This window comes from Phaseolus vulgaris, chromosome 10 (genome assembly GCF_000499845.2).
Source record: "Phaseolus vulgaris cultivar G19833 chromosome 10, P. vulgaris v2.0, whole genome shotgun sequence".
Lineage (NCBI taxonomy): Eukaryota > Viridiplantae > Streptophyta > Magnoliopsida > Fabales > Fabaceae > Phaseolus > Phaseolus vulgaris.
Genome location: NC_023750.2, coordinates 33,830,942 through 33,854,810, shown reverse-complemented (window position 1 = coordinate 33,854,810; position 23,869 = coordinate 33,830,942). Strand labels below are relative to the sequence as shown.

Sequence of the window (23,869 nt, the reverse complement as noted above, 5' to 3'; positions counted from 1 at the left end):
TTTCAATTAAATGAATTTTGCTTGATGAGCAAACCATTGAGAGTTTTTATTTAAGCAACTTGCCCAATGAATTTGGATTTCCCACGACCAAAGCTCAAGCCAAAATGGAGTAAAAATTTGGCTTGCTCTCGGGTTTATTTTTGCTTAGGTGAAATTCTCGCTCAAGCGAAATAGTACTGGAACTAGACATGTTAATTTCTCTCAAACGAAGAAATGTTTGTTCAAGCGATGCCATTTTTTCTCAAGCTAAATTATTTTTGCTCAAGCTAAAAAAAAATTAAACTTTGAAATTTTCTTTTGAAAGACTGTTTGATAATTATTTATTGTTTTAATTAAAACTTATGTAAATTTATTTATATATGCAGTTGAAACAATTAGTTTATGTGATTTTCTTTGATATCTTTGGATTGTTTAAAAATATAAACTTTTGTGTGACTGAATTGTGTACTGATGTGTGATATGAAATATGAATGATGTGAAATATGATCGAAAAATAGTATTTTTCAGAAAAAGAAATATTGTGTTAAGAGTGTTAAGATGTGTATTGACTAGGGATTCATCTAGAAGGAGGTATCATAACTCCACTAGTATATTGAAATCATATAGATGAATAATATTAAATGTTGAGAGTCGAAGAAGGTTCATATTGTAGGTACAATTGACTCCGGAAGAGAGGGTTGAATGGAGTCTGAACTCAATTTTCCTTTTCTCAAACACGATAAAACACAAGTTATAAGAGGTAAGGTAATAGCATCCTCTTCCTCCGAATTGGTTTAACCACCAAAGCATCAATGTATAAGCTCAATATGGGCGTTAGAATTTCACAAAGACAATGTGCCAATTAATTGCAATAATTTTTTCAAATTCACTGCTCAATTCAAATTTTTGGAGACAATTATTTTGAAGAATGTCCATTTTTCATTTGTCATTTTTTACTATTTTGAATTTTGAGGTAATTATTGTTTTCACTTTTTCTTAACACATCAAAGTATTCAATTCCAGAGTTTCATATTTTTTTATCAACAACTCAAATTATGATAAACTTTTTCAACCAACATAGAATTTTGAAAAATAGAAGAAAGCTATTTGAATTTAAAAATAGAATTGAAAATTTGAGACATAATAGAATTTAGTGAAATTGGAACTTGTATGGAACTAACAATAGTATAGAACTCAATTATGCAAAAAAAATAAAATGAACCAAAGCTCAAATACATTTAGAATTAAGACTCAAATTAAAACAAACAACAAAAATAAATTAAAAAAGGTAATACACGAATTTAATGACAATATAGGAAGGACATGACTAGACATTACTTGAACTTGATTTCAAAATGAAAATGACTCAAATTAAAATGACTTATACCGAATAAAAATGGAATAAAACTCAAACAAAACTAAAAGCAACACGATATATTCCATAAAAATCATACAAAAATTAAAATGGATGGTTTAAGAACACAAATCATTTGAACCAAATAAAATTAGCACAAACATCATTAGACGGTTAAGAAAATGGAATTGAAATAATAAGACACTCAAGAACATCAATTAACACACAAAATTAAGAGAAGAAAATATTTAGCTCTTGAAGAACCAAAGCTCTAGATACCAAATGATAACATCCTCTTCATTGGTTTTCTTTGGAATTTGGTGAGAGTTTGATAAGCTTAACGGAAGTAGTGAGTCAAGGAGAGCTCCATTGGAGCCATGAATTCCTTGTAGTTGCAGTGAGGCGTGGGGAGAGTGATAGGTTCAGTCATATCACTTGGAAAAGATGAAAGAAGAGACCAAAGATGTCTATCCTAGAGAGGCTAGACAAGAGAGTGCTTAGGCTTGCAATTTGGAAACATAACACTCGTATATCTGATCTATCTTTTCAAGAGCCAAGCAGTCCAATTTATAGATTAGAGGTTCGACCATTTTCAAGCAAAAAGAGTGGGAAACTCAAATGTAAAAATGTTTGAATTAGGCGCCTAAACTTAAGTCACAAGGCATGCATGATCAAATGTGCACCATGACCTAATTAGGTCGAATGATCGACCTAGGGTTTAATGTGAGTTATAATTAAGCCCAATTATACCCTGGGTAGTTTTATGAACCTAACCATAACCCTAATTTAGGGTGTTTTGTGGTGGTGGACACTTTATTTTCTCCAATTACATTGGAGTCTGATGGTTCAAGTGCGTCATTAAGGTAGGTGTTTTATATCTTTATGGTTGTTTTTGGGATCTCAATCACAACAATGCATGGATGTCTCCACTAATTTTGTGTTTCTAATTTGTTGTTGTTATTGTTTTGCTTTGTTTTACTGTTTACCATTTTGTTTTTCGTATTCACTTTTAGTATTATGAATTTATTGTGTTTTGGTGTATTTTTATGCTTTTACTAATTACCTGATTTTGTAAAAATTATTAAAAATAGGTAGAAATTGATTTTTGACCCAAAAGTTTTTTTTTAATTTCTTTTAGTGTATATTTGATAGTAGAGTTCTTATATTTGATAAATTAATCATAGATTTTGAGATGCAAAAAATTATTAGAGAAAAATTCTAAACGCTCGTAACTTTTGATAGAGAACTCGAATCAAAACTCAATAATAAAGAAAGTTTTTCAAAATTATAAGAGAAATTTGTTGTTAGAGCAATTACGAAAGGAAATTGGGAGGCAAAAATATCCAAAATTCCTCCATTTACTACATGTTTTTAATTGTTTATAGTATTTTTGTGTTATTTTTCTAGATTTTTACTTTTTTGGTACATATCTATACTTCCTAGAAATTTTTTAAAATTTGTGTGGTTTTTTCTTATACCAAATTGAGATTTATTAAACTTTTACCTCTTAGATATTCTATACTTCCATCTTAAAAAAATCATTTTATGATTTTGTCATGCATACTTTTGTCATTTGTGTATAATGTATGTAGAACAAAGTCATTACAATTGGTATTTTTTCGGTATTTCAGATTTTAAGTTAAAACTAATTACATTTAAAAAAAAAACACCAAAAGTTTATGTTACGAGAGGTAAAAAACTTTTTTTTATGCTATACTCAGGTGTACGTTAATCATAAGTTAAATGTTAATATTATTAAATGTAAGTAGCTCAATATTTTCTCCTAAAGATTCTCGAGTTGTGATTTTGATTGCTTTTGAAGCAAGGAATGTAATTAAGATAATTATAAATGATATAGTATAATTATTAAGGTTTAGGGTGGTGGAAGTGTATATTTTGACTCTTTTATTTTTATTTGTAATGTATCTCTTGTATATTATTTATGTTCATACTATAATAATAATATATTAACATATAAGTAAAAGATGGTCATGGTTCAAGATAATCACTTCCAAGAATATCACTACAAGAAAAAAATATTTTAATGAAGGTTATTTAGTGGAGTTAATATAATCTTAAGAATTGAAGGTTTTTTCTAAAAGTTCTGCAAAATAACAAAGATTTTTTAAACCTTTATTAATTTTCAAAGGTTTATTTTAAAACCTCCACAAAATAACAAAAACCTTCATTAATTTTCAAAGATTTATTTTAAAATCTCCGCAAAATAACGGATGTTTTTTTAACCTTCGTTAATTTTCAAAGGTTTATTTTAAAATCTTCCATAATAACGAAGGTTTTTTCAACATTCGTTAATTTCCAAAGATTTATTTTAAAATCTCCACAAAATAACGGTGATCTTTTAACTTACATTAATTTCTAAATATTTATTTTATTTTAAAACCTCTTTAAAATAATGGAGGTTTTTTAAACCTTCATTAATTTCTAAAAAAATTATTTTAAAATTTTAACAAACTAACTAATAATCTTTCTTAAATTTCAAAGATTTATTCTAAAACATTAAAAAAAATAACTTAGTTCTTTTCGTAACTTTGATTAAGTCTAAAAATTTATGGTAAAACCTCAATACAATATTTTATATTTTTAAATCTCAAAATATAAATATAATTACCATTTTTTATATATAAATAATTAATTTTTTTTTTAATATTTTGATAACTAAATTATTTAAAGTTTTTTAAAAGTGTAAGTTTAAAACAAAAATTTAACTTTTTATCAAAGATTAATATAACATCAGTAATAAATTTAATTAAGGGAAGTTAACTTTTTAAACCTTCATTAGATTCCTGAGATTTATTTCAAAACCCCAGAAAAATTCTCCATTTTAAATTTTATTTTACTTTTAATTTTTCTTTCCATCGTTCTCATTCCCTTATTTCCTTCTCTTCCCTCTCATATACGAACTTCTTCCCTCGCTGCAATTGCGTGACTCCCATTTTCGCCGCTCACAATTCCGATCTCCGAAACTCGTGCAACACTGATAGAAACAAAACAGGATCTAGGGTTCCTTGCAAAGGGCACGGAAGATAAAGATTGCAGGAAGAAAACCCAATTGGGGTTTCTACACAGAGAAGAGGAGCATAATCGAGAATCGGGTTCGCACAGAGAAGAGAAAACAAAGGAAGAATCTAGAGGTGAGTAAAATCTGTATTATAATATTTCTTTCCATGATTAAAATATGTATTTTTATGTATGTAGCTAAGCGGTGAAAGCGGAGGATCACACTCACCGCTCACTTTACATCTAAAACTCACTTTACTTTATATGTAATAATACCTCTCCCATGAAAACATTCTTGTCCTCAAGAATGAAATGAAGGGTATTTTCTTTTGAAGTCATAGTAAAACTCCCGTGTAGCACTTTGGTTATGCTTCCTTTTCACAAGCACTTTGGTGGCTGTCATAGGAACTAGGCAATCCTTCAATGAAATCCATAGTAATATGATGCCAAATATTTTCAGGAATGGGCAAAAGGGCTGTAATAAACCTGGACTCGCAGCTGTATCACTTTTATTTTGTTGGCACATTGTGCAGCGCTGTATAAAATGTTTTATATCTCCATTTAACCCTTTCCAGTAAACCATTGCTTTAACTCTCTTTATAGTTGCATTTACTCCCAAATGTTCCCCACTAGCTGAAGCATGCAACCACTGCAAAATTTCTTTCCTCAATAGGGAGTCGTTTCCTACCACCAATCTTCCTTTTCTTCTCAATTCATCATGCTGCCATGTATAATGCTTGTGGGCAGTTACATTTTTTTGCACCTCTTAATCAATTTCTGTAAATTTGAATCAGCAGTCCAAGATTGTTTTATTCTAGTTAGCAGATGTGACTCTAATTGAAGAGTGATAAGGCTTTTGCATTCCACATTTTCCAGTCTAGAAAGGGCATCAACTACAACATTGTCTTGCCCTTTTTTGTACTCTATTGAGAAGTCAAATTCCATCAATTTCACTAACCATTTTTGCTGAAAATCAGTGGTCCACCTCTGGTCCAGGATGTATTTTAGGTTGTAATGACCTGTCTTGATAATAAAATGCCTATTTAATAGGTAATGCCTCCATTTCTGTACCGCAAAGACTACTCCCAACAATTCCTTTTCATAAGTTGAATAAGATTGTTGTTGCTTATTAAAAGCTTTGCTAATATAAGTTATAGGATGACTTTCCTACATTAAAACTGCCCCAATTCTGTATCCAGAAGCATCTACCTCGATAACAAAATTTTGTGTGAAGTTTGGAAGTTCCAGAACTGGTGTGCTACTCATTAATGTTTTCAGCTTGTCAAAAGCTTGTACAACTATATCAGTCCATGTATAATTGTCTCTTTTTAACATATCAGTTAAGGGTTTAGTGATGACTCCATAGCCTTTAACAAATTGCCTATAATAACCAGCTAGCCCCAAAAAAACCCCTTAACTGCTTTAGGGTATGAGGTAAAGGCCAGTTGACAATGGCTGTAGTTTTATTAGGATCAGTAGAAACACCTTTACCTGATATGATATGTCCCAAGTATTCCACACTATCCACCACAAAATAACACTTGGATCTTTTAGAAAATAAAGAATTGAGTCTATGGATTACCAAGACTTGTCGCAGTTGTTGGAGATGTTCCGTCAAATTCTTACTATAAATGAGAATGTCATCGAAGAAAACTAATAAAAAATTCCTAAAAAATTGTTGAAATATTGTGTTCATGAGTCCATGAAAAGTAGCAGGTGCATTCGTGAGGCCAAATGGCATTACCAAGTATTCATAATGTCTTGAGTGTGTTTTGAATGTTGTTTTCCATATATCTGCAGGGTCCATTCTGACTTGATTGTACCCTTCTCTCAAGTCAATTTTCGAAAAGATTGTGGAGCCTTTAAGTTCGTCTAACAAGTCATCAACTAAGGGAATAGGAAACTTATTTTTTACTGTACCCTTATTTAACTCCCTATAGTCCACGCATAACCACCATGATCCATCTTTCTTTCTCACCAGCACTACTGGACTTGCATAGGGGCTACTACTGTTATGAATGATTCCAGACTTCAAATATTCCTGTATAAGTTTGTTAATAATGTCTTTTTGGGTTTTCGCATACCTATATGGTCTCTTATTTACTCGGTCTACTCCTTGACTCAAGGTTATTTGGTGATCATGTTCTGTCCTGAATGGAGGTAATTGAGTGGGTTCTTGAAACACATCTTGAAACTCTTCAAGTAACTCTTCTACTTCAAGCGGTAATCCTTATTGGTCCACCTGGGCGTGGGCATGGGTTGTTAAGGACTGTAATAAAGTTCCTGTTTCATCCGCTACTTGCATCAACGAGAGGTGCACTCCATCGATAAGTGTTTTACAAAACTGTTGTTTCTTAACATTTTTTACCTTATTTGTTGTCGCTCCTCTTAACACGTGTCTCCTTCCTTGGACTCTAAACTCCATAGTAAGGTTATCAAAGTTACATATGATATCTCCTAGTTGTATTAGCCATTCAATGCATAATACCAAGTCGCAACACCCTAAGGGAAGTAACAACATATCTGTTGTCTGAATAGTCCACTTGAAATTCTTGACCATAGAAGAAATTGAGATTTTAGATCCATCTGCCACCACAACATTCAAAGGTTGCATTTGTTCAATTGTACACCCATAGTTTTTAGCAACTTTGAGCATCCAAGAAATCTTGGGTACTGCCACTGTCAATCAAAATGTGCATTGGTTTTTTCTAATAATATCTCGTAATTCTCATGGTTCGAAATCATGTTACCCTCGTTAAAGCATTAACAAAAATTTGTGGTTCAACCGACTGTGTTGGCTCCTCCTCCTCACCTGCAGTGTCCTAAACGGTAATGTCATCGTTGTCCATCTCCATCACATGAATTTGAAATTTCTTATGAACCAAACTATGCTCCATGGAATAAGGATCATCACAAAAATAACATAGTCCTTTCGCTCTCCTCTCTGACATGTATGTCGGTGTAAGGTTTCTCTGAAATTTGGGCTGGGTATGTGAATTTGGTTGAGACCCCCTTGGAGACGTCAGTGCAGGACCCAATACTCCTCTTGGATTCTTGTTAGAATTAAAGACAGGAGTAACAACCTCATACATCCTTGCAAGGGCAAAAGCCCGACTCACAGTTGGAGGCTGAAACATTCTGACAATCATTTGTATATCTTTCTTGAGACTAGTTTAAAGCTTTCTAGTTAGAATTAAATTTCAATTGTGATTAATTGCTTTTAGTATTTTTGTTTTCTTGTATAAAATTGTGATTTCATTCTTGATTGTGCTCTAAGTGAATTACTTAGAGAAAGGTTTGTGAAAGTATTGAAAGATAGAATCTAGTTAGGAAAGGCTTGGTACTTAAGTGATCCAAGTGATCCACCTCCCTTTCCTTAGAATCTACCTACATTACTCCACCTATCTTTCTTGTGGTAAATTGCTCTTAACACATAACTTTAACCATGTCTTCTCATTCTCATCACTCTAGTGAAAATGATGGAGAGTCTATTAAATCATCTCTTTTGAAACAACTAGCACAAGACTTTCAATCACTTTCATATAGACAATTGCAACATGAGACCCAACTCAAAGAAATGGATGCCCATTTTTGCTTTGATGGAAGAAGAGTTGAAAATGGTTTAAGAAAGGAATGAATACAATAAATCCAAAAAAAATTCTCATGCATCTAGCTTTAGGGGAAATGATTCTTTTAGGGAACAAAGTCCTAGAATTAATGAATACTATCAACCACCCCCTAGGAGAGCTAGAAAAGAAAGCACTAAGGAGGTTAGGGTAGATCTACCTCATTTCTATGGGAAAGAAAATGTAGAGAAGCTTACCTAAAATGGGAAATGAAGGTAGAACAATTATTAAGTGAGGAAAGAAAGGTACCCTTAGCTACCCTAAGCTTTCAAGGAAATGCTATATACTGGTGGACTGCCCTTGAGAGAGAAAGGCGCCTTCATAAGGACCCTCCCATAGAATACTGGAATGATCTTAGGGCAGCCTTAAGATGCCAACATGTTCCTTCTTATTATAATAGGGAGTTAATGGACAAGCTCCAGAGACTCCAACAAAAACCATGAGTGTAGAGGAATATAGGCAGAAAATGGAATTATACATTATGAGAGCCTCATTAGAGAGGAAGAGACCACCACCATGTTAGAATATATGGCCTTTAAACAAGAGGGGGGGGTGAATTGTTTGAAAGAGATTTTCGAAAACTTTTGAAGGTTTAATGAAACTTAGTGAAGAAATCCAGAAAAGGAACTAAGTTAGCCAAGAATACAAATTGTTTTAAGATGAATCACAGAAAACAACCGGTTGTTTCTTTGATTCAATCGGTTGTTTATACCAGAGAATTTAAAATGACTTAAAAACATAATCTAAAAGAGATCAGAGTAAGAGAAAAACACACAAGCAATTTATACTAGTTCACTCTTAAGCCAAAAGCTACATCCAGTCCCTAGAAACTTCTGTGTTTCTACTAAGCAATCAAAACTAGATTACAACACAAACCACCAAAAGAGTGACGTTGAACCCTTCAAGAAACACACTCCTTTTGGCACAACAATCCACAGAAATCAGAACACCCTCTGATTCTGCACTTACACTCAATTACAGAAATACAGTAATCAAGAAAGAAGAGAATAGAATACACCTGGGTATTACAAAACTTAAAGATTAGAAGTACACCCCAATCCTATTCCACACACTTGAAAATCCAAAGCTTGAAGTGAATCTTGAAAACTTGAAATTCAATTTGCACTATGATTTCTCAAAACTGTTTCTTTCACATTTCAGAAGCGTGTAACAAACTTTTTATACTCCAAAGAATATTTAAAAACATTTAAAACAAGAGCGCATTCAGTTAGAAATCATTTAAGAGAGATTCACGAATCAAAACTGAATTTTGTTAGGATTTTCAAAGAAACAATCGGTTGAAAACACGAAACAACCGATTGATTAAATTTGACAGTTAAGTCAACCAAGTCAAACAGCTTTCAACCTTTTTCAAAACCTTCTAAGAACAAAACAATTGGTTGATTCGATCAAACAACGTGTTGTTTTTCCCTTAGTTGAAAAACATTCCATTTTAAAAAGGTTTTCAAATCAAATTAGTTCTGGATTCCAACAAGGAGTGGATTACAAATGATTCTACCCCAGACCCCACACAAACACACATCAGCAACTCCAGCCTTTCATCAAACACCTTGGATTTGGATTCTTCAAAGCTCTTGATCACTCTTGATCAACACACCATAGCAAGGTTTTTGAGTGGACTCAATCTTGAGATTGAGAAAGGGTTGAACTTTTACCCTATAGAGACTTGAATGATTTAATTCAACTTTGTATCAAAGTTGAACAAAAAAATTTGAGAAAAACTTCAAGTTGTATGGAAGGTTCATATTCTAACTCTTATCCCAAGAGAGAGTATAAAAGGGAGGAAACCACAAAGGAAAAACCTAAAGAAACTTCCAAAAATATAGATAAAGATGTGATAACCCCACAACCCCGTAGCAAAGACACCAAATGTTTTAAGAGGTCATATAGTTGCCCAGTACCCAAATAGGAGAACCATACTCTTAAGAGGGAAAGATGAATATAGCAGCCAAAGTGATGAAGTTAGTGGGGGAGAAGAAAAAGAAAATAGTGAAGGGGTGTATCCATGTGAGGGCGAGTTAATGATAATCCATAGAACCCTCAACTCAACAACCAACCTAATATGAATCAACAAACACAAAGGGAGAACATTTTCCGCACAAGATGTAAAGTTTTTGGAAATGTGTGTTCTCTCATTGTGGATAGTGGTTCTTGCTACAATTGTTGTAGCAACAGGATGGTTGAAAAGTTGAATCTACAGGTAAAACCTCATCCTAAACCTTATAAACTTCAGTGGATAAACGAAGATGGGAAGTTAACTGTAGATAAGCAAGTGAAAGTCGAGTTCTCTGTGAGAAACTATAAAGATAAAGTTTTATGTAATGTAGTTCCCATGGAAGCTTGTCATATTTTGTTGGGTAGACCTTGGCAATTTGATAAGAAAACTATGCACAATGGTCTTACCAATGAGATTACTTTCACTCACAAAGAAAAGAAGTTTGTACTTTATCCCTTGTCACCTTCACAAGTGGTAAAAGACCAAGTGCAAATGAGAAAAAAAAAAAGAGGAAGAAAAAAAAATAGAAAACCAAGAAAAAGCCCTTCTGGAAAAAGAGGCGTGGGAGAAGAGTGTTCCTTCCCACAAGGTCATTCAGGAAGAAGAAAAATTTTAAAACAAACTTCTTACTGAACAACCTTCAGGCCTCTTGATTTGTAAATGAACACTTACATGCACTGCGACACTAACTAAGACTTGTGTTCTACCTCCTCAAGTAAAAGAACTTTTAAAAGAATTTGATGATATATTCTCTAAGGAAGGCCATATTGGACTTCCACCTTTTAGAGGTATAGAACATCAAATAGATTTAGTTCCAGGAGCTAGTCTACCCAATAGACCAGCTTATAGAACTAACCCTGAAGAAACTAAGGAGATAGAATCACAAGCACAAGATTTGTTGGAGAAGGGCTGGGTTCAAAAGAGTTTAAGTCCTTGTGTTGTACCTGTCTTGTTGGTGCCAAAAAAAGATGGCAAGTGGAGAATGTGTTGTGACTGTAGAGCCATCAATAATATCACCATCAAGTACAGACATCCAATCCCAAGACTATATGATATGCTTGATGAATTGCATGGGTCCATTATATTTTCCAAGATTGATCTTTAAAGTGGATATCACCAAATTCGAATTAAAGAAGGCAATAAGTGGAAAACCGCTTTTAAGACCAAATTTGGATTATATGAATGGTTAGTGATGGCTTTTGCCCTTACTAATGCACCCAACACTTTTATAAGGCTTATGAATCATGTCTTGTGAGATTGTATAAGTAAATATGTAGTAGTTTATTTTGATGATATATTAGTGTATATTCAAAGCCTAGATGACCACCTAAGTCACCTTAGGGAAGTTCTTTTAGTGCTTAAAACTAATAGTTTGTTTGCTAATGCTGATAAGTGTACCTTTTGTGTTGATAGTGTAGTGTTTTTAGGTTTTGTAGTTAACAAAAATGGGGTACATGTTGACCCTGAGAAAATCAAAGCCATCCAAGAATGGCCAACTCCACAAAATGTAGATGTTAGGAGTTTTCATGGGTTAACAAGTTTTTATAGAAGATTTGTGCATAACTTCTCGAGTCTAGCTTCACCACTCAATGATTTAGTGAAGAAGGACACTCCATTTTGTTGGACTGAAAAGCAAGATCAAGCCTTCAAGAGGCGTAAAGCTCAACTCACTAATGCACCCGTTTTAGCTCTACCAAACTTTGCAAAAACTTTTGAGCTAGAATGTGATCATCAGGAGTACGCATAGGTGTAGTGTTGTTGCAAGGTGGCCACTCAATTGCTTATTTCAGTGAAAAACTTCATGGTGCCACCCTCAACTACCCTACCTATGATAAGGAGCTTTATGCACTTGTGAGGGCCCTGAAGACTTGGGAGCACTATCTGGTTTCAAAACAATTTGTAATTCATAGTGATCATGAGTCTTTAAAATATCTGAAGGGTCAGCATAAGTTGAATAAACGTCATGCAAAATGGATGGAATTTCTTGAACAATTCCCTTACGTTATCAAATACAAGAAGGGAAGTACTGATATTGTGGTTGATGCTCTCTCTAGGAGACACGCCCTCTTTTCAAAACTTGGTGCCTATATTCTTGGATTTGAAAACATACCTGAACTGTACAAAGAAGATCGAGATTTTGCATCCACTTTTGTTTAATGTGAACATAGAGCACAAGGAGATTTTTATGTGTCTGAAGGGTATCTTTTTAAAGAAGGAAAACTATGCATACCCCAAGGAACACATAGAAAACTTCTTGTAAAAGAAACTCATGAAGGGGGTCTCGTGGGCCATTTTGGAGTTGATAAAACTCTAGAGCTTTTAAAAGTAAAATTCTTTTGGCCACACATGAGAAAAAATGTTAAGAGACATTGTTATAGATGCATTTCTTGTTTAAAAGCCAAATCTTAAGCAATGCCTCATGGACTCTATACTCCTCTACCTTTTGCAAGTGCTCCGTGGGAAGACATTAGCATGAATTTTATTTTAAGACTTCTTAGGACAACAAGAGGTTTTTATTCTATTTTTGTGGTGGTGGATAGGTTTAGTAAGATGACACATTTTATTCCATGCCACGAAATAGATGATGCAAACAATATCTCTAGGCTCTTCTTTAAAGAAGTGGTAAGAAAGTGCAGGACACCTCCATGTTGATTTAAGGATGGTGAGAGTGTGCTGATTGGACCAGAACTAATACAATAAACCAATGAAAAGGTCAAAACGATTCAAGAAAAATTAAAAAATCTCTCGGTAGGCAAAAATCTCATTATATTAAATTTTAAATAATGAGATTGTTATATTTAAAGTGTTAAAAAAATTAGTCCAAATCCAACTAATATTAAAATAAAATAAAAAGTTTAAATTTTGAGAAGATTTGTTCACTTCAAACATTACATATTTAATTTTAAACTTAAATTTTATATATAACTTAAAATAGTTAGTTATTTGTGCATAAGAATACTAAACCCATAGTGTGGGTTACGTAACTTCTGATCTAAAAAATGTCTGCATCTCTGTGTTCAAATATTCTGTGTCGGTTATAATTAAGTCGTTACTCATTCATTCTTGTACATAATTTCACAACTCAGTCAAAACGTGAAAGATGGACAACTTCAATGTGGTCGAGAGTTCTTCAAAATTCTGATTTCCTCCAAAACCTTCCTACACTTCAAAATTTCACATGTACTTGGATTCATTCCACAAATGCTGACTTTATAATAAATAAATAAAAGAATTTTAAATATACAAATATTCAAATAAAATAAATATTAATAAATTTAATCTTAATTTTAAATAATGACTTGGTATATAATCTATGGTACATGTATATATTTTAATAAAAATCACTTTAATTTTTTAAAACATAATTATTAGCTTATAAAATGTGTTAATTCAACTTAAGTTTTTAGATTTTAGATTAATGTCTAACATGATTTTATTTTTTTTGCAGGTTTTTTGAGATCGATTTACTGGGTCAAATTTATTTTAAGTGTTCTAATAATAAAAAATTTGTATCGAAATATTAATTTATTTTCGTAAAATAATAAACAAATGTAAGATTATGTTAATGTTTGGTAACTATAAGAGAACATTTATTTTATGACATCCTTTTTATTTTTAAGGTTAGTAATTTTAAATACTCGAGAATATATTTACATAACCAACAATCAAACATGGGAATCGAAAAAAATGAGGAGAAAAGAAACACCCCTAAATGCATAAATATAATTCTTTTGTTCTGGTATTGACGAATACAAAATCTGAATCCTAAACAGTAAGGTAACTAACTAAGTTTAATGTTTGGTAGTTCAAGATTTTGCTGGTCAATAGTTGAAAGATATGAATTTCAAATAATATTTCAAAGTTTAGACTATATTGTTAGTGGTGGGATTAGGGACTCTCTTTTCTCCCCTCTAATTTTATTTTCAACATCTTATTTGTTGGAAATAACCTAACTATGATCATGAATCTGATTAATGTGATGTTTACATATATCTTGGACTTCCAATGAGACCAACACATCAAGTTAGATTTAGTCAACATATAAATTGATCATTAGGATCTATAAAAGGGAGAGATCATGTCCTAAAAGGCAAATAAAAAACACCTTCAACCTTAAACTTTGTTATATGTTACGGGGTTGAGTCTCATAATTATATCCAATGAGTATTATCTTGTGGCTTTTCTTGCTACCCTTTTGCCTCTTAAATTTGAGCACCAACATCATTTTGGTAACTGGTCATTGTCTTGCCCATCAACAGTCTTTGTTGCTCAATTTGAGAAACAATCTCGAATTCAATCCAACCAAGTCCAAAAAGCTGATTCATTGGAACCAAAATGATGATTGCTGTGAATGGATTGGAGTGACATGCAACAGAGGTCATGTTATAGCTCTTGACCTGAGCCAAGAATCCATCTCTAGAGGTATTGATAATTTAAGTAGTCTCTTCGAGTTGCAATATCTGCGGAGTTTGAATTTGGCTCATAATGATTTTCATTCTGAGATTCCTCCAGAGTTTAAAAAGCTAAAGAATTTGAGACATTTGAATTTGTCAAATGCTGGATTTGAGGGGCAAATTCCAATTGAAATCTCTTATCTGACGAAGTTAGTAACTCTTGATTTTTCCAGGACAGTTACTTCAAAACAAGCTTTAAAACTTGAGAGACCAAATATTGAAATGTTTGTACAGAACTTCACAGATATCAAAGAGCTACATTTGGATGGTGTTGCAATATCAACCAAAGGAGAGGTGTGGAGCCATGCTTTATCTTCACTTACTAGCATGCAAGTGTTAAGTATGTCATCTTGTAATCTCTCTGGTCCTTTTGATTCTTCATTAGGAAAACTACAATCTCTCTTAATACTTCAATTGGACCACAACAATTTAGCATGTCCAGTTCCAGAGTCTTTGGGGAGTTTGTTTAATTTGACCACCTTGCAACTCAGTGGTTGTGGTTTGAGTGGAGTCTTTCCAAAAAATATCTTCCAAATACCATCATTGCAGGTGCTTGATCTGTCTGATAATCCAGGTCTTCGTGGCTCTCTACCAAACTTTCCAAGTCAAGGTTCTCTCTACAACTTCAACCTTAGTCATACAAATTTTTCTGGACCGTTGCCAGAGTCTATTGACAATTTGAAACAGTCGTCTAAATTAGACCTATCAAATTGCCAGTTCAGAGGGACACTTCCTGGTTCCATGTCAAATCTCACCCAACTTGTTCATCTGGACTTGTCATACAATAACTTTACTGGTCCTATTCCATCTTTTAATAGGTCCAGGGCTCTGGTAGTTTTATCCCTTAATCATAATCATTTTATGGGTACAGTTCCATCTACCCATTTTGAGGGCCTTATAAATCTCATGAGCATTGATTTAGGAGATAATTCTTTTGATGGAAGAGTCCCCTCATCTTTATTCAGACTTCAATCTCTTCGACATCTCTTGCTTTATTACAACAAATTTGATGGTGTGTTGGACGAATTTCCAAATACTTTTTTGTCATTATTAGAGATGCTTGATTTGAGTGGCAACAACTTTGAAGGGCCTATTCCTATGTCTGTCTTTCAACTTAAAAGACTTCGTTTGCTTTATCTATCCAAAAATAAGTTCAATGGCACTACACAACTTGATATGATTGGGAGGCTGCATAATTTGTCTTCACTTGACCTTGCACACAATAACTTGTCAGTTGATGCAAGAATTGACGATGTGTCATCCTTTCCCAGTTTGAAAACTCTTTGGTTGGGTTCATGCAATTTGAGATCATTCCCTGACTTTTTGAGAAATAAATCTTCACTTCTCTACCTAGACTTGTCTAGCAATCACATTGAAGGAACAATACCCAACTGGATTTGGAAATTTGACAAAATGGTTATTTTGAATGTTTCTTATAACTTTTTGACAGATTTTGAAGGACCTTTCCAAAACCTTACTTCAAATTTGTTCAAACTTGACCTTCACTCAAACAGTCTCCAAGGGCATGCTCCTACTTTTTTGAAAAATGCCATTTATTTGGACTACTCAAGCAATAAATTCAGCTCTATTAATTTCGCCGACATTGGTAGTCGCATTCCTTTCTTGTACTTTCTCTCCCTTTCAAACAACAGTTTTCATGGAATAATCCATGAATCCCTTTGTAACATTTCAGATCTTCGAGCACTTGATCTTTCCCATAACAGATTCAACAGCCTCATTCCAATATGTTTGACAAGAAGTAGCAACCTCAGGCTACTAAACCTTGGTGGAAATAAACTCAATGGTTATATTTCAGATACATTCTCAACTTCATGTTCTCTAAGGTTTTTGGATCTTAGTGGGAATCTTTTAAGTGGAACCATCCCAAAATCTCTGGCTAATTGCCAAAAACTACAAGTTCTAAACCTTGGAAACAATCAACTAGCTGACGGATTTCCATGCTTCTTGAAGAGCATCTCTCCCCTCAAAGTCGTGATTTTAAGGTCAAACAAATTGCATGGGCATATCGGATGTTCCAATAACATTGGCAATTGGGAGACACTTCAAATTGTTGATTTAGCGTCTAACAATTTCAGTGGTACATTACCATCATCACTCTTAATGAGTTGGAATACTTTGATGCTTGATGAGGATGGACGATTTGGTCATCTTTATTTTAATCTCTATGATGACTTCAATCCTTTGAATTTCATAACTGCAATTGTAGATCTCAGTAGTGATCTACAAATAAAGTTATCTAACATTATAGCATCAGAGCCACGCCTTATAATAGACCACATAATCATTCATCTCTTTGAGGAGGGTGTTGGTGTGCGCACATATGAGGATTCAGTTACAATTGTCAACAAAGGTAGGCAGTTAAATTTGGTTAAAATCCTCATTGCCTTCACTTCCTTGGATTTCTCATCCAACAATTTTGAAGGGCCAATACCAGAAGAGCTTATGAATCTCACTGCACTGCATGCTCTTAACTTGTCACAAAATGCCTTCTCAGGTAGCATCCCTTCTTCCTTAGGCAATTTAAAGCACCTTGAGTCTTTAGACTTGTCAAAAAACTCTTTCAATGGAGAGATTCCAATAGAGCTTGCAAAGTTATCATTTCTTGCTGTCATGAATCTCTCTTATAACCATTTGTCGGGAAAAATACCCACAGGCACACAAATTCAGACATTTGAGGCTGATTCATTTGTAGGCAATGAAAGATTATGTGGACCTCCACTAACCCAAAATTGTGATGATGGAGAGAAAAAGTTTTCACCACCACCATCTGAAACACCTGATTCTCATACAAAGGGTTTAATTGAATGGAATATTTTAAGTGTGGAGTTGGGGTTTACATTTGGCTTTGGAATTTACATGTTCCCCCTCGTTTTCTTCAAGAGATGGAGGATGTGGTATTCCAACCATGTGGAAAACATCCTTTGCAAGATTGTTCCTCAACTTGATTTTGTTTATGTGCATAGTGGGGGACAAAATTATAGAACTATGAGGTGGAACCCTTATTGATTTTAATTTGCAATTTTTCTACTTTTTTATTTTTTGTATTTGGCATTTACTTGATATTATTTGTTTATGATGAATTTGGGAAAAATGAGTTCATCAATACAATATAGGTATAACCTACTAATAAGATGTAGCATGAATTGCTTTTCTAAATATTTTAGGATTCTCATTTGAGCATGTTCAAGACTAGTGTGTGTATACATATGCTTTAGTGTTTAGTATTGTTCTGCATCAACCAAAAAGCTACAATTTAGTAGCTTCTGCCTTATTTTGTTGGAAACGTGCTTATCTGTGAATCTACACAAGAGACTTCATAATATAGACTTGATTTGTCAATCATTAATTAGACTTTGAACCAATTTACTTCCTCTTTAAGGCCTTATTTTCTTGGTCTCCAATGTTGGAATTTTGAGTGCTCAAGGAAAAAAAGTGCTTTTGACTTCTGTGTATAGAAAAATATTTATTTAACCTCTTTAAAATAAATAATATTTTTTAAGTCCTTCATTTATAAAAAAAATATCATATATATAATTCTTATTTTTATAAATTAGCAAAAATAAAATAAACATTAAACATACTAGGCAACAAAGGTTTAGGAGGGGATACTAACAAACAAAACGTTAATATTTTAAATATTATTCCACCTTTTCATCACAATTCAATGACTTTTAAAAGATAAATATAGCATGTATATAAAAAACTAACACCCCACTCAATCAAATAAGTAACAAGTAATTAACAAACAATACACGCTACATCTCAACAATATAAAATTTTACAACATAACTATCATTTAATTATTCACATACAACTTTCATATATACATATACATCATAAGTTATGATTATATTCTAAATACCAGAACAGTAAATTATTTACGTAAAAATATTTTGTTAACTTATAATTCACACCCTTTATAATTAAGACTGATCAAATACAATATCTAAAATTATATTAATTCTATTAAATTAGTTTTTATTTTATTTTAAATATATATAATATGTTAAATATGTAACCTCTAGTTTAAATTAAAATGTTTCAAATTAGGCATAACTTAAATAAAAGCAAAGAATATCATAGTCAAATGTCTTACACAACTATGTTTACTAATTTTAATTGATGTCCTCGTTTGGGTATTAATCATCTAGATTTGGTTAACACAGAAAATATGTTTTTACTTAAAAACTATCTCAATTGTGTATTATATATATATATATATATAATGTTTTAATTTTCAATAATTTATTTAGACGATGTTTTAATTTTTCGAAAGTCCAAAGAAAGAGACACGAAACATTTAAAAACTTTGAAAAATATAATAAAGCAAAATGACCTTGTGTTCTGAGCAAAGAAAATGAATATGGTCTTACTAAAATAAGATTGATAGGATATGAAAAAACTCAAGTAAAAAGTACCATAATTTCACAAAGTATAGAATTCACCAACAACTTTTCTGATGAAAAAAAAAAAACTCAATTACAGAGATTTTCGGGATGTCTAAATGTGTCTGACTATAATCCAAATATAAGAATGATAGCAAAACCACTATTTAATAGATTAAGAAAAAACTCAGCCATGATAGTGGAAACCGATGAGAAATATTGAAACAAAAAATTAGGAGAACAAATAGTTAAATTTTATTCGAGAGCATGGAATGAAACACAAAAGAAGTATAGTAAAGTAAAAAGGGGAACACATCCAATAGTTTTATGTATTACTGAATTTCAAAAGGAATTAATAAATAAATTTTTTTGTTACGAATTGATTGTAAATTTGCAAAAGAAATTCTTGAAAAAGATGTAAATGTAGCACGGACACGGATATTGATACGACACGAACACGGACACGGATATTGATACGACACGAACACGGACACACGAAGATACGTATAATCTCTAAAATATAGGACACAGGACATTGACAATAAAGATTTATGTGCATTAAGTATGTTTCAGTTTTTTTTAGCAAAAAGATGTTTTTTATGGCTGGTTCGAAAGGATTTGTTCCTTATTTTTATAATCATAATAAAAGTTTATACAATAAGTTTGAGTTTTTCGAAAATTAATGTATTTCTCCTTTTTAAAATTGGGTTATATCCGTGTTAGAATTGTCAAAAATCAAACAAATATTTTCTGAATTGGACACTTAATCAATAAGTGTCCTACTAGAGTCGTGTCCGATACGAGTGTCTAACATTCAAATATATTAAGTATTATCGTCTAGGTCAGAACCTTAGAAGTACTTTCTAGTCAAATCTAAGATTCTAAATCATGGTAAACCAAGCATTACAAACAAAACAATAATATCAATCATCAATCAAGAAAAGAATATTGTGTTTAGATATCGGGTAGAATTAGCCACAATGATGACTATTACAAGCAGGGAGAGCAAGAAAAGAAGATGATCTAGGATGTTTCTCCTTAACGACTGCCTCCTTTAATGTTTCTAACACCTCATATTCCCCCAATTGAGTTATAATTCACTTAATGGTGTTTTCCCCTCGATCTTGCACACTAAGGTTTTGCCTCAAGCCTCCTATTTAACCTAATTTGCTTGGGCTTAAGTGACTTCTCGCTTGGGCGCTAATGGGCTCGCTTGGCCGAGTAAAACGTAAAAAGACCCAACGTTACTGGTGCTTTCTCGCTCAAGCGAGATTCTACTCGCTTGAGCGAGATCCACTGGTGGCATCTTGGCTTTTTGCAAATTTGGGCAACTTTGGTGAATGTTAATGCATTCCAACTTTCTCTTTTTAGCTTTGTATATTTTCCTTTTGCCCAATTGTCTCCATTCTTCCCTAAAATCCTGAAATTAACACAAATTTGGGAATAAATCGTTCTTATTCAAATAAAAATCATAAAATATGTAAAAAAGGTATAAATTCATAAATTAGGGGTAAGTTTTTACTTATTTTAGAAATTAATACTCATAAGTGCCTATATTTTAATATGAAATATTAGTGAAATTTGGCATTTGTCACCCGTTCGCGGTGTGTGGAGCATGTTTATGGTGGTGGGTGGTGATCGTCCGTACAACGCGTGGAAGGGCGAGGTTTCGATGGAGGAGTGGTACAATGTGTTGTACCATAACTCTGCAAGATGGAGAAGTTTATACCATGAGAAATTTTACTGGTGAAATTGGTATGGTTACTGTCGAAGCAATGGAGGAAAGCTTTTGATCTCCTATTCAAAACCTTTGTTTGACCATAGATTTTGGGAATGGTACGATGAACTGAAATGAAGTTTTGTTCTTTGATCTTTGAATAGTTACGCCAGAAGTTGCTAATGAAAATTGGGTTTTGGTCCGAAACAATGGTTGTGGGGAGTCCATGAAGGCAAAAAATTTGTGTGGAGAACCTGTTGAGGGAGCATTAGTCAAGCCAAAAGGCATGACTAGAAATTCATAGTGCTCATCGGTAGTTCTGAAGGTTGTTTTGTGAGTGTCATCTGGGTTAAGCCTAATTTGGTGGTACACTGAGTACAAGTCAATCTTAATAAAAATTGTAGTTGACCTCGATTCATATAGCAATTCATCAATGGTGGGTATGGGAGAGCGGTCATGTATGATGACTACATTTAGTGCTCTATAATCGATATAAAAGTTCCAAGTGCCATCTTTCTTTTTATGAGATGTATTGGGAAACAAAAGGGGTTGGAACTGAGTTTGGTAAACCCTTCTTGAAGCATCTCTTCAATTAAGTGTGTGATGGTATTTTTTTAGAATGGGGGTAACGGTATGGGCGTACATTAATAGGGGCAATGTTTGATAGAAGGGGAATATGGTGGTCATGTGGTCTTGGTAGGGGGTAGACCTTGGAGTGTTTTGAAGATGAAATGATGTTGGCGTAGGATAGATTGGATGGACGAGGGTAATTTGTATAATGGGGAAGATGGTGTTTGAAAGGTACATTCCAAGGATAGGGCAAGTGGTTTTAGGCTTGGAGTCCTTGATTTTGTCTTCTTTGAGCTTAGCTAGGCCAATAGCTTGTGAAATGGAATAGGGGTTCAAGATGATAATTTCTCTGTGGATTTCATGAATAAGACCTGATATGATACAATTGAGAATGGTTTTAGGGCTCCAATCATGTACACAATTGCATAATTTTTCAAATATGGCTTGGTAACCAATGATTGTTGTTTATTGGTGAAGTTTGAATAATTCTACTTGGTGGTTTGTGTACGAGGAATGATCAAAACATAATTCTAACGAACGTGTAAAGGAAGGCCAGTCAGTAAGAACATCTCATTTCATGTGAAAAGAAACCATAGATAATCTATTTTCTTGAGAAATATGGTAAAAATCAAAGTATTTTTTCTGCTTGGAATAACCAGTTCAATGGTTGTGGTCCTTTAAAAAGAGTTAGTTGTAATTTGGGTGGTCTGAGTTAGGTGTTAAATTATTGGGTTGCTCATGTGGAAAAATAAATGGTGAAGACCCAGGAGGAGGTAATGTAGAAACATAGTCCTATAACATGGTGAGAGAGTAATGGAGGAGGTCATTACATGCCTCAAGGTTGGTCTGGTAGGTTTCATTAGCCTCCGGTTGATATTGGATGGTTGTGGTGCATTTCTGAATGGTCTGAAGAGGGTCTTCGAGGTCTTTGGATTGAGGTTTGGGAGACATGAAGCAAGACAATGAAAGCACCAATAATGGAGTATGCTACAATAGCTAGCTAGTGCAACTAACGATACTCAAGAGAAATAACTACTAGGATAAAAGTTTTGTCTCCTTTTTATTCCCATAATATATCACTTATATAGGTGATGTTTTAAGTTAACTGAACTTGAGCTTACCTGAGTCCATTTACTTTCACTAACTGCACTACACCTATTACATTATATAGTCATCCATCCACATCGGATGTTTCTATTATCTAATGGGTCTTCCTGTGGCATTACTTGATATACTTTTCCATGGATTTTTAAACCACCATCATTCTGATTATAAATCATTTAAAATATACCACGAAATGTAGTTTATGATGGACAATAGTTTGTTGTATGCAATACTTTGTTATATATAATAAAATAAAGAAGGATACTTATTTGACAACTCAGTTTACATCTTTTCATATAAAGTTCACATTTTAATAAAAAATTATTTCTCTTTGAATCTGATACAAATTGTTAACATATCAACACTTATTATAAATTAACAATAAAGTCATTATAAATTAACATTAAAGTCTTCAATCATATGTTTTAGAGATAAAATTGTTTATAAGTTGTCACAGATTATCCTGCATATGTTTAATATAAAGATTTGTAGTAGATGAAAAAAATTATTACACTACATAGGTTACTTAATTTTTTAACCACATCAAACATATAAATTTGTTAAGAACTAGTAATACATAGTTTTGGTCATATGTGGAACAAATTTTATTACTTTACATAGGTTATATGCTTCTTCTTTTTTTCCACATCAAACATATAAAATTGTTAAGAATGAAGTAATAAATAGTTTTTTCTATTTTTGTGTCATATATGAAACCTATTTTTCTGTATGGACCCCTATATTTCATTTATGAAACCTGTTATTTGTAATTTTTTTATATATTGAAACTGTTGTAGTATTTGTAACCCTTTTTTTTAATAAGTTCACAAGGTTTTTCTTCTCTTTGAACGCATTTATTTTATTTATGCAATCTGTTTTTTTTTAGTGTTTTTCTTATATACTTAAACTGTTATACTTTTTCACCCCTTTTTTAATATGTGGACAAGGTTTTTCCTTGTTTGGAACCCCAATTTTTTATATATGCAGCTTCTTTTTTGTAGTGCTTTTTGTATACTAAAACTGATGTAGTTTTTCTGTTAGGACCCCAGTTTTATATATGCAAATATTTCTATAACCCTATATTTTATATATGAAGACACTTCTTAATTATTGCACTCATTCTGATGATATATGCAAACAAAATTTCCTTCAACTATTTTTTTCAGTATACAAACTACTTTACTTTATGCACCCCTTTATTTTACATATGCACACCGTTTTGTACTTTTTGCACCCACTGTGATGATATATGCAACCTGTATTTCTCCTTGAACAACTTTTTTTATGCAGGCAAACTGTTTTACTTTATGAACGCCTGCATTTTACGTAAGTACAACTTTATTACTTGCTGCACCCATTGTGATGATATATGCAACCTGTTTTTGGAGTTTTTTTTTTAATGTGGCAGCTGTTTTACTCTATGTACCCCCTATGGTTACTATATGCACAGCCTAGTTACAACATTCGAAGTCCACGTGTTGACATAAATGGTATTCAACTGATGCCTTCCATAGGATATGTCCCTCTTGTAGCTTCAATAGAAACATGTGGCTAAGGTCATATGGGAGGGGAATGAATGGTTACTTAGGCCTCAATGTCATGTGATTTGGGTGTTGGATTTGGA

The 23,869-nt window shown here is 32.9% G+C and overlaps 1 protein-coding gene and 1 long non-coding RNA gene across 2 annotated transcripts; both read left to right on the top strand.

The window, feature by feature from the left end:
- The first annotated feature begins 4,214 nt into the window (after positions 1 to 4,214).
- On the top strand, positions 4,215 to 13,618 carry LOC137819009 (uncharacterized). Its single transcript, XR_011082214.1, has 2 exons — positions 4,215 to 4,485; positions 13,443 to 13,618. It is a non-coding gene; the product is annotated as an uncharacterized lncRNA (long non-coding RNA).
- A 525-nt stretch (positions 13,619 to 14,143) lies between these two features.
- Positions 14,144 to 17,703, top strand: LOC137818887 (receptor-like protein 7). Its single transcript, XM_068622529.1, has one exon. It carries the CDS (start codon positions 14,155 to 14,157, stop codon positions 17,473 to 17,475), a length of 3,321 nt encoding a protein of 1,106 aa, XP_068478630.1. The 5' UTR covers positions 14,144 to 14,154; the 3' UTR covers positions 17,476 to 17,703.
- Positions 17,704 to 23,869: the final 6,166 nt, after the last annotated feature.